General features: G+C 38.3%; 1 protein-coding gene across 1 annotated transcript in view; it reads right to left on the bottom strand.

Moving 5' to 3' along the window:
• Vps26a (VPS26 retromer complex component A) overlaps positions 1 to 15,083 on the bottom strand; it is a 30,080-nt gene extending 14,997 nt beyond the window's left edge. Inside the window, exons 1-2 of the mRNA XM_074079036.1 lie at positions 14,926 to 15,083; positions 7,721 to 7,870 (exon numbers count right to left, since the gene is read on the bottom strand). Of these exons, the coding sequence (XP_073935137.1) occupies positions 7,721 to 7,870; positions 14,926 to 14,928 (153 nt within the window). The 5' untranslated portion in view covers positions 14,929 to 15,083. The remainder of the gene's footprint in view (positions 1 to 7,720; positions 7,871 to 14,925) is intronic.
• Positions 15,084 to 22,334: the final 7,251 nt, after the last annotated feature.

Raw genomic sequence — 22,334 nt, 5'->3', positions numbered from 1 at the left:
CAAATAATAAAAAGTCATCTACAAATGGAAGTAGGGAACAGGAAAAATTGATTTTTACATAAAATGTCACTTTGAAACAATTACCAACTATTTTTAATTACTATCTCTTTACCTTAAAGAAATCTGGTAAGACGTTCTCTCATTTCTGCCTCCTGTTACAATAGCTAATACATATTTACAGAATGGATAATTCTCACAGCAATACTTAATCAGTTTGAAAAGGAGTACTGTAAATTTGAGGCCGAGACCCTGTCTCAAAAATCAAAAAAATGAAACAAAGCTTAAAAACTTAGGATACAGTCTAGTTGAATTAGACTTAGAAGAAAATTTTGTCATTTGATGCGAACCAAAGCAGTAAATAGCATACTAAGTAATGATGAAAAGATCCTGAGAGAAAAAAAAAAGGAAAAGGGGGTGGAGGAAGAGAGAGAGAGAGAGAGAGAGAGAGAGAGAGAGAAAAGAACTGAGCATGGTACTGTAATGCCAGAGCTGGAGACACACCTGTAACCCTATCTACTTGGATGGCAGAGATCAGGAGAATCACAGGGCCTTGCTCTATAATCCAGAATGGCCTTGAACTCACAACCTCCTGCCTCAGCCTCCAGAGTGCTGGGGCTACAGGTGTATACTACTCCACCCAGCTTTGATGCAGTTTTTAATTTATATTTCAGCAGTACTGGGGACTGAACCTAGGGCCTCAATGCTTACTCTACCACTTGAACTATGTATGCCCCCAGTCCTTTGTAGTTTTTTAAATTTCAATTTTAATCTTCAATGCAGTAAGTATCAATAATATAAACCACAAAAGCTCTTTGTAGTCTTTAATATCTTACGAGTATAGCCGAGCACAGGTGGCTCACACCTGTAATACTAGCTACTCAGAAAGCAGAGATCAGGAGGATCATGGTTCAAAGTCAGCCCCGGGCAAAGAGTTCACAAGACCCTATCTCAAAGAAAAAAAAAAAAAAAAAAGGCTGGCAGACTGGCTCAAGCATAAGAGCACCTGCTTGTCAATGTGAGGCTTTGAGTTAAAAACCCCCCACAAAAAATAAACTATTTAATGAAAGTGCACACTGAGTCTGAGAATCTCAACCCAGAAAAATAAATAAATAAATAACACTAAGACACAGTCTAGTAAAATCATGGGACTTTAAAAAAAAAAGAAGAAGGAAAAGTTATGGCTTGGTGGAACACTTGCCCAATATTTGTAGAGCCCTGGGTTTGATTTAAAAAAAAAAAAAAAAAAACAGGAAGGAAGGAAGGAAACCCCTTGAGTATCAAGGCAAAAAGGAGATGCCAGGTTATAAGGGAAATAAAATTAAGCTTTACCAACAAGATTTTATGCCAAAAGACAATGGAATACTAAATCTTAAATATTCAAAAATGTAAAATAACTTTCAATTATAAAGGACACTGAACAAGCTATTATCAACATGCAAAAACTTAGGGAATATCATTCTCATGAGCATTTCCTGAGAAATCTATTAGACTCTAGTAACTAGAAAATAAGTGTCATAATGACTGGTGGTGAGCAGTTACTTACAAAATCAAGATTAAATGAGAGTTAAGAGGAATAGCACAGCTGGATGCCAGTGGCTCACGCCTCTAATCCTAGCTACTCAGGAGGCAGAGATCAGGAGGATCAAGGTTTGAAGCCAGCCTGGGCAAATAGCTCGTGAGACCTATCTTGGAAAAAAACCCATCACTAAAAAGAGCTGGTGAAGTGGCTCAAGATATAAGCCCCGAGTTCAAGGCCTAGTACTGCAAAACAAAAAAACAGGAATAGCACATGGTATAGAATGACTATGCTCTGATAAACTATTTATGGTACATTTATGAAGTAGGGCTTAAAATACAGATAGCATTTGGAAAATATTAGCTAATTTCATAACCATATTAGTAGTGGTAATATCAGTATTTTTATTCTGAGACTATTCTGTATATAAAGCAGGATAAAGCAAGTGAGTACATTAGTGGATATGCTAATTGCATTCTTTGTGTAGAAGAAAGGAAGACAGATGTAACATAACAGAGGTTAAGTAAAAAACCCTGTAGTTCTGAAATTGAATCAGAAATGAAAATATTCCTAAGACATTTTATCTTAAACAATATACATAAATAAAAATAAACTTATAAGGCTGGAGGTGTTGCTCAAGCAGTAGAGCACCTGCTTCAAAAGGATGAGGCCCTGAATTCAAACCCCAATAACATCAAAAAATAAATAGAAGTAAGTAAACAATCATATATTCAACTAAAATAAAATGTTCCCTACCACCACCATCTAGCCACTGAAAAGCATAGAAATAATGACCAAAAAACAATCAGCATTCCTAGCACAAAGACTAGGGTCTTGAGATATATGGCCAATTCCAGGTCTGAAATAAGATATATGTAAGACTCTAGAACATCTTTTCATATCAGCTAGCAAGGAAATCACCAAAAACTCCCAAGGTCTTTGACAGTTTCTTAAACAGTTAAATTTAAGTTTACCTGAGGGTTGGCAGAGTGGCTCATGTGGTAGAGCACCTGCCTATCAAGCATGAAGCCCTGAGTTCAAACCCCAGTATCACTTTAAAAAGAAAAAAATCCAGCAATTCTATTCCTAGGTATAGTCCCAAAAGAAATGAAAATATAGACCCACACAAACACTTATAAACACAAATGTTCACAACAGCATTATTTGTAAAAGTGGAAACATCCCAGACACCCATCAACTGGTATATTAATATATAAAATGTGGTACAGTCTTAAAATGGAATACTACAGAGCAATAAAAAGGAATAAAATACATGCTACAACGTGTATGACTGTCAAAAACATTATACTAAATGAAAGAAACCAATCAGAAAAAGCTTCACGTCGTATAATTCTATTTATATGAAATGTCCAGATCAAGTAAGTTCATAGAAACAAAAATATATTGGTGTTTTCTATGGTCTGGGGGTGGGAGGAGGGAAAGAAAAGTGACTGCTAATGATACAGACTTTCTTTCAGTAATTATGAAAATGTTCTAGAATCAAGAGTGAGGACTGCACAATTCTGTAAATGTACTTAAATTTTTAAGTACATATTAAATGGGTAAGTCTCAACAAAACTTTAAAAAAAAAAAAAAGAACCTAGGCTTCTATGAAAAGAACACATGAGCCAATATCAAAGTGGGAGAGTCCTCCATATTACCACCACCTGGTCTATACATCCTGTATAATCCTGTTCTTTCTAGAGTAAGTGGGACCAGAATATTATAGGATATCACTCCTATGATTAGGTTACCAATCAGCTAATTTTTTTAATCAAAAGAGAGATTATCTAGATGGGTCTGATATTACCAAGTAACCCCTTTAAGGAAGGTGAATGCTAGAGAGATGGTCTCCAGATGGACTTAAAAATAAAGCAAACTGCCATGTTGTAAGAAGGGCCACACAACAAGGATCTGAGAGCAGCTTCTAGGAGCAAAAAAGTGCTCCGGAGCCAATAGCTCAGAAAACAAGGACCTCAGTCATACTGCTACAAAGATATGATTTCTGCCCCAAACCAGTAAGCCTGAAAGAAGACCAAAAACTTCAGATGAGACTGCTACCTTAGACAGATTTCAGCCTGCTAAGTCTCTAAGCAGAGAACTCAGCTAAACCACATATGGACTCCTAACGCACAAAACCGTAAGATAATAAACTCATTCTATTTTAGGCTGCTAAGTCTGAGGTAATGTGTCAACCTAGGAATGAAAACTAAAACAACTGGACCTTCTATTGGGTACTATCTATGAACATCAAGTATGTTTAAATCGTAAGTTCATATTATTGAAAAATAAAACTAATGGTTTACCTTTGGGGGATAAGGAACCAATTTATTATTTTTAAAACCTGGCAAAAAAGTGGGGAGGGGAGGATCTAGTACTTCTTGTCTTTTCTATATGAACTGTACCACTAGGTAACAACATAACAAATGAATAGCATTTCTTCATAAATCTTTTTCATCTATGTAAAAACAAAATGATAGAATTAAAAGTAATCACCGTCTACAACCCCAAATGAATGAAATCAATCTAGTTATCGAGCATTAAGAGTTGTGAAAAAGAAGAAGAGAAAGAAAATGAGACATTACACACCCCCAATGAAAAAACATAGTACCACCTATGTTCTTGCCAAAAGAATCAATCTTGAATCTCATCAAGCATCTGGATCCAGCTGCCAATGTTTAGGCAGGCAAAAACTGTACCGTAAGTATGTAATCACAGAGAACTCTGTGGCCCGGGTTCTTCAACAGACAAAAAGAAAGTCATAAGAAAGGAACGTGAGATTAACAGATTTAAAAAACATACCAGTTTTTTTTTAAATGAGCAAAGCTAAATAACAAACCCAAGAAATTAACCACTGTGAAAGTCAGCATAGTGGTAACTTCTGAGGGGAGAAGGTTGTGATTGAGACAGGATATATGGAGTTGCTGGCAAAGTTCTACCTCTTGACTTAGAGTATTAAAAAAAGATATGCCTTATAATAATTCATTCTGTTTTGTGTGGGTTTTCATCTAATCTTTATTTTACATAAAAGGTTAAAAATGGAAAAAAAAAATCCCAAGTCACTGAACAGATTCAAGATACAGCATCTTTTAAGCAACAGAAAATATTTACCTGCAAGAGATTATCATTTTTTAATGAACTCTACAGTTATTGATTAGGTCTACACATAATTTCTAGCAATTCCAAAATGTAATTTGAACACCAATTATTTTCCTCTTCCCATAAAGCATCATCCATGAACATTCATTTGGTATACATAACACAAATTACTTTAAACTAGACAGGGACAGTTCTCTACTAGACTTAAGAAGAATAAATATATCAAATATTTAGTGAAGGCTATCAAGTAATCAACACTATGATATAGTCTGTGGAAAATATTAGAAGCTCACTCTAATCCCCTGACCTTAAAAAGCTTACATTTCATCAGGAGAGATATTTACTTACTTATCATTTCTATTAAAAAAAAAAAGCGCTATTAACAGATTCAATCTCTCTCTAGAAAAAGACTAGATAGGTATTCCTACCCAGTCCTTCCAACTCCATTAGCAAGTCATCATTTTTATACGTTAAACATTATTTCTTTTACTCTTCTTTCATTTAGTATGTTCCATACTCTCCTTTAGGCCTCTTCATTTAATCTCCAACTTTTTAAAGAAAAAGTACCAAAGAAGAAAAGTAAAATTCATCAGTTAAGACACTAAGACTCCACTAAGTAATTTAGCAAAGGACATCAATAGACAATGCAGTATATAAAGAATCCCAAATCGCTAATAAACGTAACTTCATCGTACCTAGTAACTAAAGCAGTGCAAATTAAAATAAGATTTTAGCCTGTCAAAAGATTACAAAGTGCCCATATTCCATGATGCTGTGTGTGAAAGACAATATAGGTAAAACAAGTAATTTAATGCAAATAAATGGTCCAGATTAATGTGCTTCAAATACTCCTATCTTTTAGCCCAGCAAGTCACTTCCAGGTATCTATTCTCAACAAAAAATCTTATACTACAGAATCTGGAAAAAAAAATTCATGCCTATAGATATCCATATTACCAAAGATGTAATCATATATTTTTTTAGACATCTAAAAAATACAAACTACTTAAATATCCTACAACAGAAGATTTGTTTAACATACAGTTATGCACCACATAATGATGTTTCAGTCAATGACAAACTGCGTATGTGATGGTGGTCCTGTAAGATTATAATGAAGCTGAGAAATTCCAAAACCCTAGTGACTTCATAGCAGTCATAACACTGCAAAGTATTACGTGCATGTTTGTGGTGATGCTGCTATAAACAAACCTACTGCACTACCATGCATATAAAAGTATGACACTAAGACCCCAACAGATACTTAACAATTAATAAAAATTTAACAATTGTGTATAGTATACATAATGATAATAAACTACATTGCTGTTCTGTGTATTTACTGTCATGTACTTTTTCGTTATTAGAGTATACTCCTACTTACTAAAACAGTCTGAGTCTGGTCTTCGGAGAGGCATTCCAGAAGAAGGCGTTGTTATCACAGGTGACGACAGCTCTAAGCATGTTGCTGCCCCCTCAAGACCTTCCAGTAGGGACAAGTTGTGGAGGTAGAGAACAGTGATACTGATAATCCTAACTCTGAATATGCCTAGGCTAATGTGTGTATTTATGCCTTAAGTTTTCGACACAAAGTTTAAAAAGGCAAAAAATTTTGAAATAAGCTACACCATGTGGTCTAGGTGTATAGAAGACTCTACCACCTAGGTGTGTAAGTATACTCTGTGATGTTCACATAATGACAAAATTGCCCAAAGACACATTTGTCAAAAGTGTATCCTTGATGGAGGGGGTGAATTCAAGTAGGATATATTTGACATATTGTAAGAACTTTTATAAATGCCACATTGTACCCCCAGCACAATAAAAAAAGAAAAAGAATACATTACATATATAAGTGGACAGAAAAAGTACATCCTTGTCATTAAGTGACACATGACTGTACTACAAATACATAAACAATAATTAATGCAGAAATTAAGAGGAGATATACCTAAATTTTAATGAATTATTCCCATGATGAGATTATAGGTTTTATTTCCAAAACTATCTACCACATGTATATATTACTTTAGCAGAAGAGAAAAATGTTAATATTTGTATTTTAAAAATTTACTTCAGGGCTGAGCTCAAGTGGTAGAGCACCTACCTAGCAAGCACAAAGCCCTGAGTTTGAACCCCAGGACCACCAAAAAAAATTTTAAACTAGGTTCCAATAGCTCATACCTATAATCCTAGCTACTCAGGAGGCAGATATCAAGAAGATTATGGCTTAAGGCCAACCTGGTCAAAAACTTCACAAGATCCCATCTCAACCAGTAATTGGGTGCAATGGCATGTACCTGTCATCTCAGCTACTGCAAGAAGCATAAAGAGGAGAATCACTGTTCAGGCTGGCCTGAGCAAAAAGCAAGAGCCTATCTCAAAAATAACCAGAGCAAAAAGGGATGGAAGTGGCAGTAGAATGCCTACCTAGCAAGCTTGAAGCCCTGAGTTCAAACACCAGTACCACTAAAAAAAAAAAAAATATTTCAAATGTTTTTGGCTTACTTTTTTCTGTGATTATTACCATTCCCTAGTATCACAGGCTACTAAGTATTGATCATATAGAATAATCTTACATATCACTGGATAAGGAAAAGGGAAAAAGGAAGTAAAATCTTATAGAAGGCATCCTAAATGTATCTGACTATGCAAACGCTTTCCAAAAGGACTTAGGTCCTCCACAAAGTACCAAAAAATGAGAACAGACACAAAGGGAGGACAGGAAGTAAGCTAAAAACAATGAGAAAGAAACTTTTAGAATGCCATGCCAAAGAATTACTCCCAATCTCTAGAATTCAACTTTATATTAAAGGAGAAACAAATTTTGAGGCATCCCAGCCCCATTCTGGAGAAACTCTCCAAAGCTGGACAGAGGCAAAGTCACAAACAAAATTTTTGTGAAATTTAAATACTCTGCCCCTGAAACTTCCAGGATAAGAATTTTTCCTTAAATGTTCTAATCAATCAGTAACTTTAGCTGATGATCAGGGAAAAAATTTCCATCTCTAATAAAATCATTCAAATTTGGACACAACACACACTATTTTAATAACTAATTCTTATATCTTACAATTAGGTAATTCTGCCAAACAAAAGATTTACCTTTCCTGAAACAGATTCTCCATCATAGAAGAGATAGTGTTTTTCTACTTTACCATCTTCAGTTTTCATTTCTGCCATTTTTCTGGTTTCCCCATCATTAAGGACAACATCGATCTCACAAATGGGACCAAAAAAACCTCCAAGAAAACTCTGAAACAAAATAAAAATGCTTGTAATTATCATGTTTAGCCAGTCACATTTTAATTCAAATTTAATTACCTTTGACCTACAGCTAAACAGACTACAAACCTTTGAGTTCACAAGGAAGTAAGAACTTATCAAATTCTACATCAAAACTGAACTGACAAAAAAGGGCAAAAAAACTGAACTGAGTGAAACAATGTGCATACAGTTAATACTACAGTGTACATTAAAAATTTGTTGACATTAGGTTTCTTATGTGTTAACCACAGAAGAGAAAAAAACAACTTAAACATGCTGTAATTTCAATCATTTCCATAAGTAGCCATTATATATCATCAAATACTAACATTTAGAAACAGAAAAATAGGAAGTTAATTCTTAATGTCTGGACTTGAAAAGTTATCTTTCATTATACCTCTATAAGATTCTTTCATCATAGAAGAACTTAGGCAATCTTTCAAGCCCAAATGAATTACTACAATGTACTACTTACTATAAAATCTACCTCTGCATTAGGTCTAAACAGGATTCATTATATTGTGTAAGCCCTTTGAGTAAAACTGGCTCTAATGAAGGAAACTAATGAAATTTCCACAAATTTTCCCAAAGAAAACATGTAAGCCTTTTCCAGTATGACAGAAATATAGCCAGGTACTAGTGGCTCATACCTGTAATCCCAGCTACTTGGGAGACTGAGATCGGTCAGATCATGGTTCAAGGGCAGCCAAGGCAAATAGGTCACAAGACCCCATCTCCAAAATAACAAGAGCAAAATGGACTGGAGTTGTGGCTCAGGCAGTAGAATGCCTGCTTTGCAAGCACCTTTGCATACCCTAAGTTTAAACTCCAGTCCCACCAAAATAAAAAAAGACAGAAATACAAAGGACAAAAGACCAATTGCTTATCAATGCCAAAACTTATTGGTTGACAATAATAATGAACTGAATCCATTAATAATTCTAATACTGGATATAGCTATAGATTAATTTTTGTTTCTAACAAAAGCTAGTCTTCCAGTCAGTTTTAAAATATACACAGAGAAGTCTCCTTTCATGTTGGCCTACATCCCTTCTTGTGCTTATTTGGTGTTTTGTTTGTTTTGGGTTTTTTTGGTGGTACTGAGGTTTGAACTCAGGACTTCACGCTTGCAAAGCAGGTGCTCTACCTACCACTTGAGCCATTCCACCAGCCCTTTTTTGTGATGGGTAGTTTTCCAGATAGGGTCTCTTCCAACAGTGATCCTCCTGATCTCTGCCTCCTGAGCAACTAGGATCACTGGCATGAGCCACCAGCACCCAGCTTGTGCTTGTTTTTTTAAGATGGGGTCCCACCATGTTGCTCAAGCTGGTCAAACTCAGTGCTCAAGCCATCCTCCTGCCTCAGCCTCCCAAGTAGCTGGGACTACAAGCCCACACCACCACAATGGCTCTCTTCTTACTCTGCCCTACACAAAACCTAGAGAAATATTTAAAACCATTAATCTGATCATAGCATTCAGGGCTTAAAATCTTTTAATGGGCTTATAAATTGGAACTACTTTAGAAAATAGTTTGATTATTATCTGATAAGTTGAAGATGCACATATCCCATGGCTCAGCAATTCCTCCTCTGGAATTCTGTCTACAGACAAACTCTTACATACATGAACCAGAACACAAATATAAGAATGCTCTTAACAGCTCTGAATAAAACAATCCAAATATCAAAGAGAATGGATATATAAATTTTAATATATTCATACAATAATAGTGAACAGTAATAGAATTAAAGAGATACAACTACACACACAAGGTGAATCTCATACACATATGCTGAAAAATAGGTAAGATTACATTTATATAAGTCAAAAACATGTAATGTACATTATAGTATTAGAAGTTAGAAGTAGCTAGAAGCACAAAGGGAGCTGGGATGCTAGTCATAGTTTTTATCTGAGCACTTGATTCTCAACCACGTTTACTTTGTGAAATTAATCAACCTATACACTTAATCTGTGCAATTTTTATAGGTAACATTAACGTCAACTAAGTGTTATTTTAAACATGCACAATATATTCCCTAATGTGACCTACATATAACTGGTCTTATTTATCTCTCCAGAAACGTCAGCCTTAAATGATCAAGAGTTCTTACCACAATAGTCATCAAATTTGCCAGTCTCTTGCAGTAGAGACAAGCAAAGCACCTTAATCTAACTCATTCATCCTTAGACTCCTCTCCGTAAAGGCTTTCCCTGATTCCCTAAATCCAAATTAAATTCAAACTTATTTCTGATTTAGTGCCTGACTCTCCTAACTGAACTGTAAATTCCCTGAGGACAGACACCTTATTCTTTGCTCATCACTGAAGACTTAGTGCCTTAACAGTAGCATGTGGCATTTAATGGAAGGCATTTAAGTACCTGTTGAATATTAAACTACAATACATACATAGTATTCTAATAATAGAAAATAAGTGAATATACAAAAGAAACTGGCTGAAATCTGTAACAGGTGGTAAGATTAGCCCCTTCCCAGCAAAACAGGATTAGTGCAGTAGCAAAGTTTAGAGCACAGAACTTGTGTTAAATCTCCGGTCTGTCCACCAAAGTAGCCAGGGTAAAAAAAAAAAACACACACACACACACACACACACACACACACGCCTCCTAAGGTTATGGAGGTCATAAGAGACATTACAATCAAATGAGATTGCTTTTCCAATCCTGGGTTTGTTTCTTTGTTTTTGTTACTCCTGTGTTAATAAAAGGGATTATAATTTCAAGAAACCAACTAAAAGAATTGCTTAGTATTTCTGATAGTCTAAAGATACAACCTGTGAGGGGATTTTTTTCTGACATGTTTACTCTTTCCTCGCAACACTGTAAGTACCCCAAATTTTAATCAGAAAATCATAAAGAACTACTTTAGAAAAGAGAGGAATGCATAGGTCACATGCACCATCCATTCCTAGTTACCTTTTCCTCTTTTTCCCTAGGTACTAATGATTGAAACTAAGGCCTCATGCATGCTAAGCAAACAGTCTACCACTCCGCTACAACCTCCACCCCCTCTCAAATTTTGAGACAGGGTATCACTAACTTGCCCAGGCTGGCATCAAATTTGGGATTCTCCCTAAGTGGCTGAGATTACAGGTGTGCACCATCACAACCAGTGTCCTAAGTAGCTTTCATACTCTGAGTCTTAAACTCAAAGATTGTTCAAAAATGGTGAATTTTAAAACACATTTTCACCTAAGGGCTACAGACATGAAATGCCTAGCAACTCAAAATCCATCAGCTGGTCTGGAGGTGTGGCTTATATGGTAGAGCACCTGCTTTGTGAGTGTGAAGTCTTGAGTTCAAATCCCAGTCCCACCCAAAAACTAAATAATCAGCTGATATTTACTAATTATCAAGTATGTGCAAATCACTGAGCCGGCAAGGGAGGAAAGCTGCTGCGGGAAGATCGATTATAAAGTGTAAAAGACAACATACCCAAGTACTGGTCTATTTTAGATGAGGAAACAAAGTCAGATACATTAAAAGATAATGTCACCTGGCAGTGAGGAGGATAAGGGACTAAGCTTTTCTTTCTTATGACACCCACATTAGCTCATTTAAGTCACAAAATAAAAGACAGAAAAATTAAAATTGATTGCCTTCCCCAACCTTACAATTTCCAGAGCTACTTCAGAGAAAAATGCAATTTGAAAATTTTTAAAATGGTTTTACAGACAAATGAAAAAATAGCAACTTTTTTCCACATATACCTTAAAACATACAGCACTGCACTTGGGATTTGAAAGCTGACATTTAAAGATCAAATTATCAAAAATTAAGCTGAGCACCAATGGCTCACGCCTGTAATACTAACTACTTAGAAGGCAGAGAGATCAGAAAAATTGCAGTTTGAGGCCAGCCCAGGCAAACAGTTCTCAAGACCCCATCTCCAAAATAACCAGAACAAAATGAACTGGAGGAATTGGCTAAAGCAGGAGAGCACCTGCTTTGCAAGTGTGAAGTCTTGAATTCAAACCCCAACCAGTCCCACTTAAAAAAAAAAAAAAATCAAAAATTAAGCACAATTTTAGCAAAAGTAAAATTGCCACTAAAAATTTTACCAAAATTAAAGTTACCAACACACTTTTATAAAACTTCGCAATAACAATAAACAGAGTTATGACACAATTTTTAAAAACTCTTAGGAATAAAAAATATATTCAAAAACTGTGCTATACACTCTCACTTTCTGTATGTATGAAGTATTTCATAACTAAAATGAAAAGCAGAATTGCAATACATTCAAAAATATTAAAATTGAAAGTGTTAGAAGGTATTTTAAAAAGCCTTGTATAGCATATGCAGAACAGTAATAGGTTGAGTAATAAACTATAGCACTTCAACAAGTTAACTATGCCATGAGAATTTAGTAACTGACCTACCTATAAGCCTCACTAAAAAGAAGCCTCCAGAAAATTATGGATGTCTTACACTTAACAAGTCAACAACAGAAGAAAAAATATGAGTAAAGAGCTTGGGTTTTTGTTTTTGTTTTCCTTCTCAAAAGAGTTGAAAGGGTTTTTGGTTTTTTGTTTGAGACAAGGTCTTACTATGTAGCTCAGGCTGGTCTGGAACTTGCTATGTAGCCCAAGCTGACACAGAACTCACAACCCCTTAGCCTCCTGAGTGCTGGGATTATAGGCGAGCAACCTTACTCATGTCTAAGAAAAGGATTCTTCATCCAAAGTTTTGCCTTCAAATGTTTTATCTCAAGATGTGCATCTTCTGTCATTTCCAAAAGTTGTAAAACTTTGTAATTAGTCACAAATTATAATACTTCTGATGTGTTAAAGAGGAAGTAAAATACAGAAGGAAAGGGAATAAAAATTGAAAACAGGGTTAGGATACTTTAATGTGGACTTATGCTGAGCTTACAGAGGGTGGTTCTGAGGTCTTTTTAGTGAAAGATTACTACTCAGTTCTTTTGGCAAAGACAGCTTCAAGAGAGCAATCAAAAAAACGTCAGCAATGGGGAGGATGATGAGTTCCAGGTCAGCCCAGGCTACACAGCAAGACTTTGTTTCAAAAAACATACAAGAATATGTGTTTGGGGGCTGAGGATGCACTTCAGCGGTGGAGCACTTGCCTAACATATGCAAGACCCTGGATTCAGTTCTCACTCAGCACCACAAAAAGAAAAAAAAAATTAAAAGAAGATTTTCAGGAGCAATAGTTGAAAATAAAGTTTAAACTCTTAGGAAGCTTTTAAATAACTACAAGGCACTATATATTACTGGCAAACCCTTACAGCAGTTTGTTTCTTTTCCTTTTTTTTTTTTTTTTTTTGCGGGACTGGGGTTTGTACTCAAGATTTTGGGCTTGCAACTTAGGCGCTCCATACTGCTTGAGCCACACCTCCAGTCCACTTTGCTCTGGTAATCTTGGAGATGGGGTCTTGCAAACTATTTGCCTAGGATCCTCCCAATCTCAGCCTCCCAAGCGCCCAGCTACAATTTTCTAATGTTGGCCTAAGCCTCAGATTAACCACGACGTTAGATTAAGATTTTTCATGTAATTTGTAAAGCCTGTATTGAACATTACCATCTAGCAAAATTACATCTACCGAACTTTTTAGCTCTCATTGAAGAAATTTCACCAAGTCTGGTGGATGGGAGAAAAAAATGCAACTCAAGGTGAGGTGGAATGAAGGCTCTCAAATTTTATTTAGCCTACACACGATGAAACAGCAAATTTTCATACATCCTTTACATGTGTCCATTTCAATGTTTTAAAGCTTTACAACTTCTTTTGTTTGATGAGTAATTTGAAATAAAAACTGCTCCTGAACATAATTCAGAAAGTTTAATGAAAGTACTAATTACACATGTGAGAAAAAAAAAAGGGAGGGCTTTTAAATTTTCTTTTCAAATTATGTTTAATTAAAGAAGGCTTTCCTAATTCCCTGGTGAGGCGAGTTCCCCCAGTTAATTCCATCTCAGAATTTATCATGATGGTAATTTCCACCTTAAATTAATTTACAAAACTAAATGTATCTCTTTCCTAGACCGTAAACTACAAGAAAGCAGGCAGTTTTGCTTAGGCCCTTGGGTGCACCAAAATATATTTTAATATAGGGAAAAAGCTACAAGAATGAACTTTTTTAAATGAAATCACTATTTCCGAATTTAAAAGTTGTTTATCCAAAATAGCTTAAAGAATAAAGCTTTGGCCTTTAGCCAACAGTATCAAAGCAGTTTATTGAGCTTTGGGAAATCAGGTAGTAAAAAGGGGCGCACACAGTAGGCGCTCACGTCCGCACGCTCCCGTAAATGAACAAAGAAAGAACCACCACCATAACACGAGCCGGGGCGCCCCAAGTGCACCCCCGCCGCGCCCACCCCGAGCTCCCACTGACCGCGGCTGGAGCGCTCGGACTTCCCTCCAGTCTCCAGGCCATCGTCACCATCCCGCAGCGCCAAGTTAGAGAAATGGCTCGGGCAAGGAACTGAGAGCCCACGCCCCAAACTGCTGCTCCCGACACCCTTTTCTTTTCGTCTCCCCCATTCTGTAAGTGCCAACAGCCAGCCTCAACCCGGGTCACGAAATCGTAGAGCGTTGCCCCATCCATGTCGAAAGGCACCAGAGTTTTATCAAGCTCGTGACCACGTCCCGCCGGAGTGCCGGCCCGCGGGACCCCGGCGTCACCCGACCCGCACGGACGCGAGGCTGCCCGGGGCAGCGGGGAACCCGCTACCTTAGGAGAGGCGGCGGCATTGAGCCCCAGCAGAGGCGGGGACCCAGTGCCCAGCCAGGGCGCCCGCAGCCGGTCGAGGAACGCGGGCAGAGGCTCCGACATGGCCAGGCGAGCGCGCCGTCGCCCGCAGGCAGGTGCCCGGGCCCAAGACCGGGAAGAGGCGGCGCCGCCCGCTCCTCCGACCCCGGGCAGCCCGACAGGCCTGACCCACTCCTCCCCGGGCTCGCCCGCCCCTTCCTCCTTCGACGCAGCTCCCGCCGTTGGCCGTCCTGCCGCGCGCTACGAAGCGAGCGCGGGAGACAGGGGCGCAGGCCGCCGCGCACTCACCATTGTCAGCGTCGCCGCCGCGTCCCCGCCACTTCGCTCCTCTTCCCTCAGGAGAACTCCCAGCCCCGCTCCCTCCGCCCCGGCGCCCCGTCACGTGACCTCGAGCCGCCAGCCGCACGTGACTTTTCCCTTCCTCTCCTCCCCTCCCCCCGCACCTCCCTCAGGCTCCTGGCCCCGCCCTACTAGCCGGCCTGGCCCTCCGGGAAGGCCGTGTGGAGGCGGGGCCTCGTGCTCCTCCTTACGGTGGACGGGGCGGAGCCACACAGAGTGCGTCGACTGGGAGGGGCCTGTGGGAAGGTAGGTTCCTGGGTCCTTCAGCGCTGGGCTCTGTCACGTGATGGCAGTGAGCCGTGGGACTCCTCTGGTCACACCCAGTTCCTGTTCCCGAAGGAAGTTTGTACTGCATTGTCCAGGCCAGCGCGTGCCAGCACCCGGGGCCCTGCTTCCTCAGGCCTCGCTGGGAACCTGCGCTCTAAATCGGACGTGAGGCGATCCCGACTTTTCCCGAGTTCAAGGCAGCTCCTCTTCTCCCTGTGACAGCGTCAGGGTTTTGAGAACTTGTTAGCTTTCTCGCCTCCGAAGAGAAAACCAATATGAAAAAACAAGTCTTAGAGTACAACTTTATTTGCTTCCCCAAGTTCACGTGGCCCTTCCACCCCTGCTCAGTGAGAGGAAAAGAGCCTTCCTAGAAAGTCCCGGGAGGTAGATGTCTGACATCTTCTGTGTGCTAGTCATTGTGTAAGCCTCGAGGACCTCCAGATGAATGAAAACTGCTCAGGCTTTCAAACGCTGAGGCGACCACCCACCGCCTGCACTGCACCCATAACCAAAGCAGGAAAAAAGGGATCCTAATCATCCCATCATGGCAAAACAGCCAAACCTGGGGGCAGGATCACAAAGAAAGTCTCATATTTTTCAATACAAAATATTTAATAATCTACAACTCAAGAAAGTAAACATTCGAATTACAAAACTGGTAGCCTCATGACAAGACACTTTACGAAGAGAGTATGTGAATGGTCCATAATCACATGAAAAAAGTGCCCAATATCATTGTTCATCAAGAAAACAAATTAAGGGTTGGTTAGAGTGGTTCAAGTGGGAGAGCAAACTCCAGTTACCGCCAAAAAAAAAAAATCACAGCAAAATCAGCCTACACCCATAAAAATGGCTAATACTGAAAACACAGACATCCTCAAATGTAGGTGCAGACACTAAACTTGCACACTGCTGATGGGAGAGTAAAATGGCACACTTTGGAAAATGGTGTGGTAGGGTTTTTTTTTTTTCATAAAATTAAATACATTCCTAACCTTCCCAGAAATTCCAGTTTAGTTTTGTTCATCAAAAGACTTGTACATGAATGTTAATAGTTCTTTATTTACACACGATAGAAAAAAAACTGGAAAAAAAAAAGATGTCCATTAATAAAAAAAAATGTTCTGTGGTTGCTTCACACAATGGAATACTACTAGTAAGCAATGAAAAAGAAGAAACTACTGGTACACAGAACAACATGAATTTTCTTCCATTGTGATTAGCAGATGGAGTGAGACACAGAAGAGTTCCTTACATTTATGGATGTCAACCCCTTATAAAAAATATGGTTATGATCTTTTTTATTTATTTGTGTGTGTGTGTGTGTGTGTGTGTGGTACTGGGGCTTGAACTCAGGGCTTTCACTTTGAGCCACTCTGCAAGCCTTTTTTATGATGGGTTTTTTCAAGACAGAGTCTCATGAACTATTTTCCTGGGCTGGCTTCAAACGATGATCCTTCTGATCTCTGCCTCCTGAGTAGCTTAGATCATAGGTGTAAGCCACCAGTGCCCTGCTAGTACTGGGGTTTTTGAACTCAAGGCCTCATGTTGCTAAGCAAACTCTCATTACTAGAGTCATGACCCCAGCCATTTTTTGCTTTAGTTATTTTTCTGATAGGGTCTACATTTTCGTTCCTGACTGCAATTTTCCTAGCTACACATCTGGCTGGGTTTGCAGGCATGAGCCACTGTGCCTGGTTTGATTATGTCCTTTGATATGCAAAAGTTTTAAACTTTAATTCAGCCCTGTTTTTTTTTCTTTTAGCTTTTGTTGCCTGTGCTTTTTGTATCATAAGAAAGAAATCATGGATAAGTCCAATGTACTGAGCCTCTCCTATGTTTTCTTCTAGGAGTTTATGGTTTTGGTTTATGTCTTATGTTTTCAACTTACTTTGAGTTAACTTTTGTATATAGTGTATGATAGGGTTCAACTTCATTCTTTCGAATTTGGATATCCAGTTTTCCCAACATAATATTCGAGGAGGACTGGAGGGATAGCTCAAGGGGTAGAGTGCTTGCTTTGCAAGTGCAAAGCCCTGAGTTCAAACCCCAGTCCCATCAAAAAAAAAAAAAAGTAGTCATAATATTCCAGGAGACTGTCCTTTGGTCACTGAGTAGTTTGGCACCCTTGTCAAAGTCATTTGATGCATAGACCTTAAAAAATAGACTTTGTTTTTTAAAAGCACAGTTTTAGGTTCACATTAAAACTGAGCTATGTACTCTCTTCTCTCTCCACAGGCTAATTTACTTTTCAAAAAGTTTCCTGGCCAGGGATGGTAGGTCTCACCTGTAATCACAGCATTGGGGAGGTTAAGGCTGGAGCATTTTTAATTAGTCACCAGCTACATAGGAGATCCTATCTGAAAGACAAGACACAGGCAAAACAGCATGGCTGAAGTGGTAGAACACTGTCTAGCAAGGCCCTGATTTCAATACCCTGTACAGCACAGGAAAAAAAAAAAAAAAGCTTCTTAAAATAGAGACTTGGATTATGAGCTTTTAACCTTTTTTCCAAATATAAGCATTTTAAACTACAGATTTTCTCTGTAAGTCCTATTCAGCTGCATCTTACAAATTTTGACAAAGTATTACCTAACATTGTCTTTTAATTCAAACTATTTTTAAACTTCCATTGATCAGTTCTTTGACCTGAAGTGTAGAATTGTGTTGGTTTCCAAATATTTACAGGACTCCCTGGCTATCTTGTTAATTTCCAGTTTAATTCTATAGTGGTTAGAGCCAATACTCTGATTTCAGTCCTTTTATCAGATGTACCAATCACAAATATTTTCGCCTAGTCTGTGCCTCACCTATTTGCATTTCTACAATGTCCATTGATGGTTCAAGACTTTTGACTTTTTTAGCTGGGTGTCAGTGGCCTATGCCAGTAATCCTAACTACTTGGGTTGAGATTGGACTCTGTCTAAAGAGAGACAGGGCTAGTGCTAGGTGTAAAGTTAATGTTAGGGTTACGGCCTAGGTTAGAGTTAGGATTAGGGCTAGGGTTAGGTTGGGGTCAGTACTAAGGCTAAGGCTAGGTCTAGGAGCAGGCTTAGGGCTAGAGCTAGGGCTATGGCCCTAAATTACAGTTAGGCTTAGCATTAGGTCTAGGTGTAGAGTTAGGATTAGGTCTAGGTTCAATGTTAGGTTTAGGGCTATATCTGTGTCTAGTGTTAGGCTTAGGGTGAGGGTTATTTTTAGGGCTAGATCTAGAGTTAGGGTTAGAGAACTCCATCTCCAAAATAACCAAAGCAAAACGAACTGGAGGTGTGGCTCAAGCAGTAGAGTGCCTGCTTTACAAGTGCTAAGCTCTGAGTTCAAAACCAAATCCCAGCAAAAAAAGAAAGAAAGAATTTTGACTTTGATTTTGAGGCATGTGTCCATCTCAAATTAAAATCTGCAAATAGTATGAGGTAAGATTTTTTGTGGAGGGTCGGTTCTCAGTGCCTCACACTTGCTAGGCACATGCTCTACCACTTGAGCCACTCCACCAGCCCTGTTTTTGTGTTGGGTATTTTTGAGATAAGATCTTGCAAACTATTGGTCTGGGCTGGCTTTGAACCACAATCTTCTTGATCTCTGCCTCCCAATTAGTTAGATTTACAAGCATGAGCCTCTGGCACCTGGCAGTAAGAGGTATGATTTGAGGGCTCACTTTTGTCCATGTGGTTCTAAGTACCATTTGTTGAAAATACTTCTCTTTTCTCATTAAATTGCTATGGTGTCTTAATCAAAAATCTCTTGACTAGAGTGCTTTCTTAGCAAGCATGGGACTCTGAGTTCAAACACCAGTACCATAAATAAAAATATATTTACTATAATAGTGAGTCTATTTCTGAACTTTCTATTCTGTATTTATTGATTGCTACCGCAAATGTCTTGATTACTAAAGCTTTTTAGGAAGCTTGTGTTAAGGTAGCATAATAACAATGTTCTGATCCATGAATAGTGTACATTTCTTTCTTTATTTAGGTCTTCCTTAATTCTTTTAGCAATGTCTTTTAGTTTTCAGTGTCTTACATATCTTTTAAGACTATTATCTCTAAGCTGGTGGTATGTCTCAAGTAGTAGAACACCTGCCTAGTGTGTGCAAGGCCTGGAGTTCAAACCCCAGGTAATAATGATTACCTCTAAGCACTTTGCACTATTTAAATGGAATTTATAGTTCATTCTTCAATCGTTTATTCCTTGTACATGTGTGTGTTTGCATTTGTGATTTTTCCCTTTTCTTCTAATCATATATTGAGCTTCCTGAATTGATTGTCATTTTCTCTCCTATTTTCCATCTATCTGTGTTTGTTTTGTTTTGTTTTCTAAGACAGAGTCTTGCTATGTAGCCCAGGCTGGCCTCAAACTTTTGATTCTCCAACTTCAGCCTCCTGATGGCTGGGATTACAGTGTGCACCACCATGTGCAGCCTGTCATTTTGTTCTCCTTTCCATGTGATTTCCCAGCTCCATGTTGCAGCTCTTGTAGTGATCTTTTTATTTCTGTATTAGAGCAGCTGACTTCTAATATGGCCCTCAATGGCCCTTGCCTTCTGGTATTCATACCCTGTATAATCTCTTCTCAAATTCCATCAAGGTTGGTTTGTGTAACCAGCAGAGTAAGATGGAAGTAATGATGATGTATGACTTCTAAGGCTGCTTCTGACTTGCTTTCTCTTGGATCAGTCACTCCCTGAGAAGTCAGCAGCTACATCATATAGCTCCATAGAGAGGTCCACATCCGTTGAGGCCCCCTGTGAATAGCCAATTCCAACTCGTCAGCTACACAAGGAAAACTGACTCTTGCTAGTCAACTTTTCAGATGACTTCAGGCTAGCAAGTATCCTGACTGCAATTTCATGAGAGACCTCTTTAACAGAACCACCCAGATAATCTGCTAAATTTCCAATCCACAATGATTATGAAATAAAGGAAAAAATATTTATTATTGTTTTAAGCCACTAATTTTGAGGTAATTTGTTACAGAGCAATAGTAACTAAGTATCCTATCATATTTTTAATTTCTATGAGCTCTTTCTTACTCTCTGGAAGTCCTATTTAATTAGCATTTTGCCCTTGTGAAGACAAACAAGACACCCAGTAATCAACATACAAACACCTTAAAGAATAGATTTGTGCGTAAATCACTGGAGTAATTTCCTCCATAGAAATTTCAGAGCTAGTAACTGAACAATTGTGATAATAAAGTTCCTACTTCTTATAATCGTAGTATTGATAAATCATACTATACCATTATAAGATAAGAACATAAGTGATAAGACTTTAGTCCAAAAATAATTATTATTTTGGTGCAGTTTGGTCAAGTGGGGAAAAGTTTTTTCCCCAGAGGATATTTGTACATTTTGGTTGTCAGGTCTAGGGGAAGGGTCTGCTGAGCTACTCAAGGGTTAAAATCAGGAAAGTTGCTAAACATCCCACAATAAATAGGATAGTGCCTTTACAGCAAAATGTCAGCAATTATGAGGCTGGAACCCTGGTTCAGAATAAACCTAAGAAGACAAATAGAGTTCTGAAAGATCAATTGTATTAATATTTTAAACAGTCACTCAAATAGTAACTCAGACAACATGCTGAAGTGGAGACACAAAGCACCTGAATAATCGATCACCCCTTTCTCATTGCTTTCTTAGCATTTCGTTCATAATTGTTATAGACTTGAACAAAATGTATGACAGAAAATATATTGCAGTTATTTGTGTTTCTGCCACTAAATTATCAGTAGACTTAAATGCTAATTCCTGATGGTTTGGTCCTCAGGAGGCTTTTGTTGATTGTGTAATATCAGATAAAAGAAGCGACTATGGGGAATGGCTCAATGGTAGAGGACCTGCCTAACAAGCATGAGGCCCTGAGTTCTAATTCCAGTGTCATCAAAAAAACAAGTGCAATAATATTATTGGACATGGGTCACACACTAAAGGGAGGAATAGAGAAAGGGAAGGGGGGAAAAAAGTGACTATGAATTAAAGCTCCTCAAAAGTACAAATTGGAAGAAGCCTCCAGCCCCCCTCCCCCACCCCACACAAAGCACCCTTATAATTATGCTAAATGGTTGATTAACAACTAGAACCCAAACAGTAAGAGAGCAAGAATTAGAAAGAGCTCACATGGTTAGGTACTATTTCCCCTGATAATATTTACTTCCATCTATCTTCTTTTGTGTCTGGCAAGACTAACACATTACATCCACTTTCATTTATTTCCTGTTAGACTCTAAGCTCAAGAACAAAAGCTATCTGGTGTGCCTGTATTTCCCTCTATATCCCCAGCACCTAGCACATAGATGGAATTTTGCAATAATTTTATGAAGCAGCTATAATGCACATTTTCATGATTATAATTTTCAGAGAATTACTAATTTTCAGAGGATTCCTCAGTGCCAGTACTGAGCTAAACATATCACACATCTTGCCTCATTTAATCTTCACAACCCTAAGGGCAAGAATTGTTAACAGATAATGATAATAACCCACTTTTATTGATCACTCACTCAATGGCATTGTTCCCAGCATTTTACATATATTTACTTAATCTTCTTAATAAACCCATAAAGTAGGTCCTACCATTATTCTCCTTTTAAAGAGGAGGAAACAAGCCAGGTATAGTGGTACACACTTGTAATCCCAGCAATCAGGAAGCTGAGGCAGGAGGATGGAGAGTAAGAGCCAGTCTAGCCTACAAAGTGAGCCCGTGTCTTAAAAAAGAGAAAAAAGAAGAAAAAAAAAAAAAAGAGGAGGAAGTAGGGGCAGAGATATTAAGAAATACACCCAAGGTTACCCAGTTGGTAAGTGGCAAAGCTTTGAACCCATCTGATCTGGCTTCTGAGTCCACACAACTCTACTACACCACTCTCCTAGACATGTTTAAATCAGGTCACTTGCCTAAAGCTATCCTCTGAATAAAGAGTGCAACTAGTGTTCTAAGAAATTCTAGGGATGGGGGTGTGACTCAAGTGGTAGAGCACCGCCTAACAAATGTAAGACTCTGAGTTCAAACCCAAGTACCACCAAAAAAAAAAAAAAAGAAAGAAAAGAAGAAATTCTAAAGCTTTCACTCTTTCTACCAGTATAAGTACCTCTCCAA

This window comes from Castor canadensis, chromosome 7 (genome assembly GCF_047511655.1).
Source record: "Castor canadensis chromosome 7, mCasCan1.hap1v2, whole genome shotgun sequence".
NCBI lineage: Eukaryota > Metazoa > Chordata > Mammalia > Rodentia > Castoridae > Castor > Castor canadensis.
This window is presented reverse-complemented; position numbering and strand designations above follow the sequence as displayed.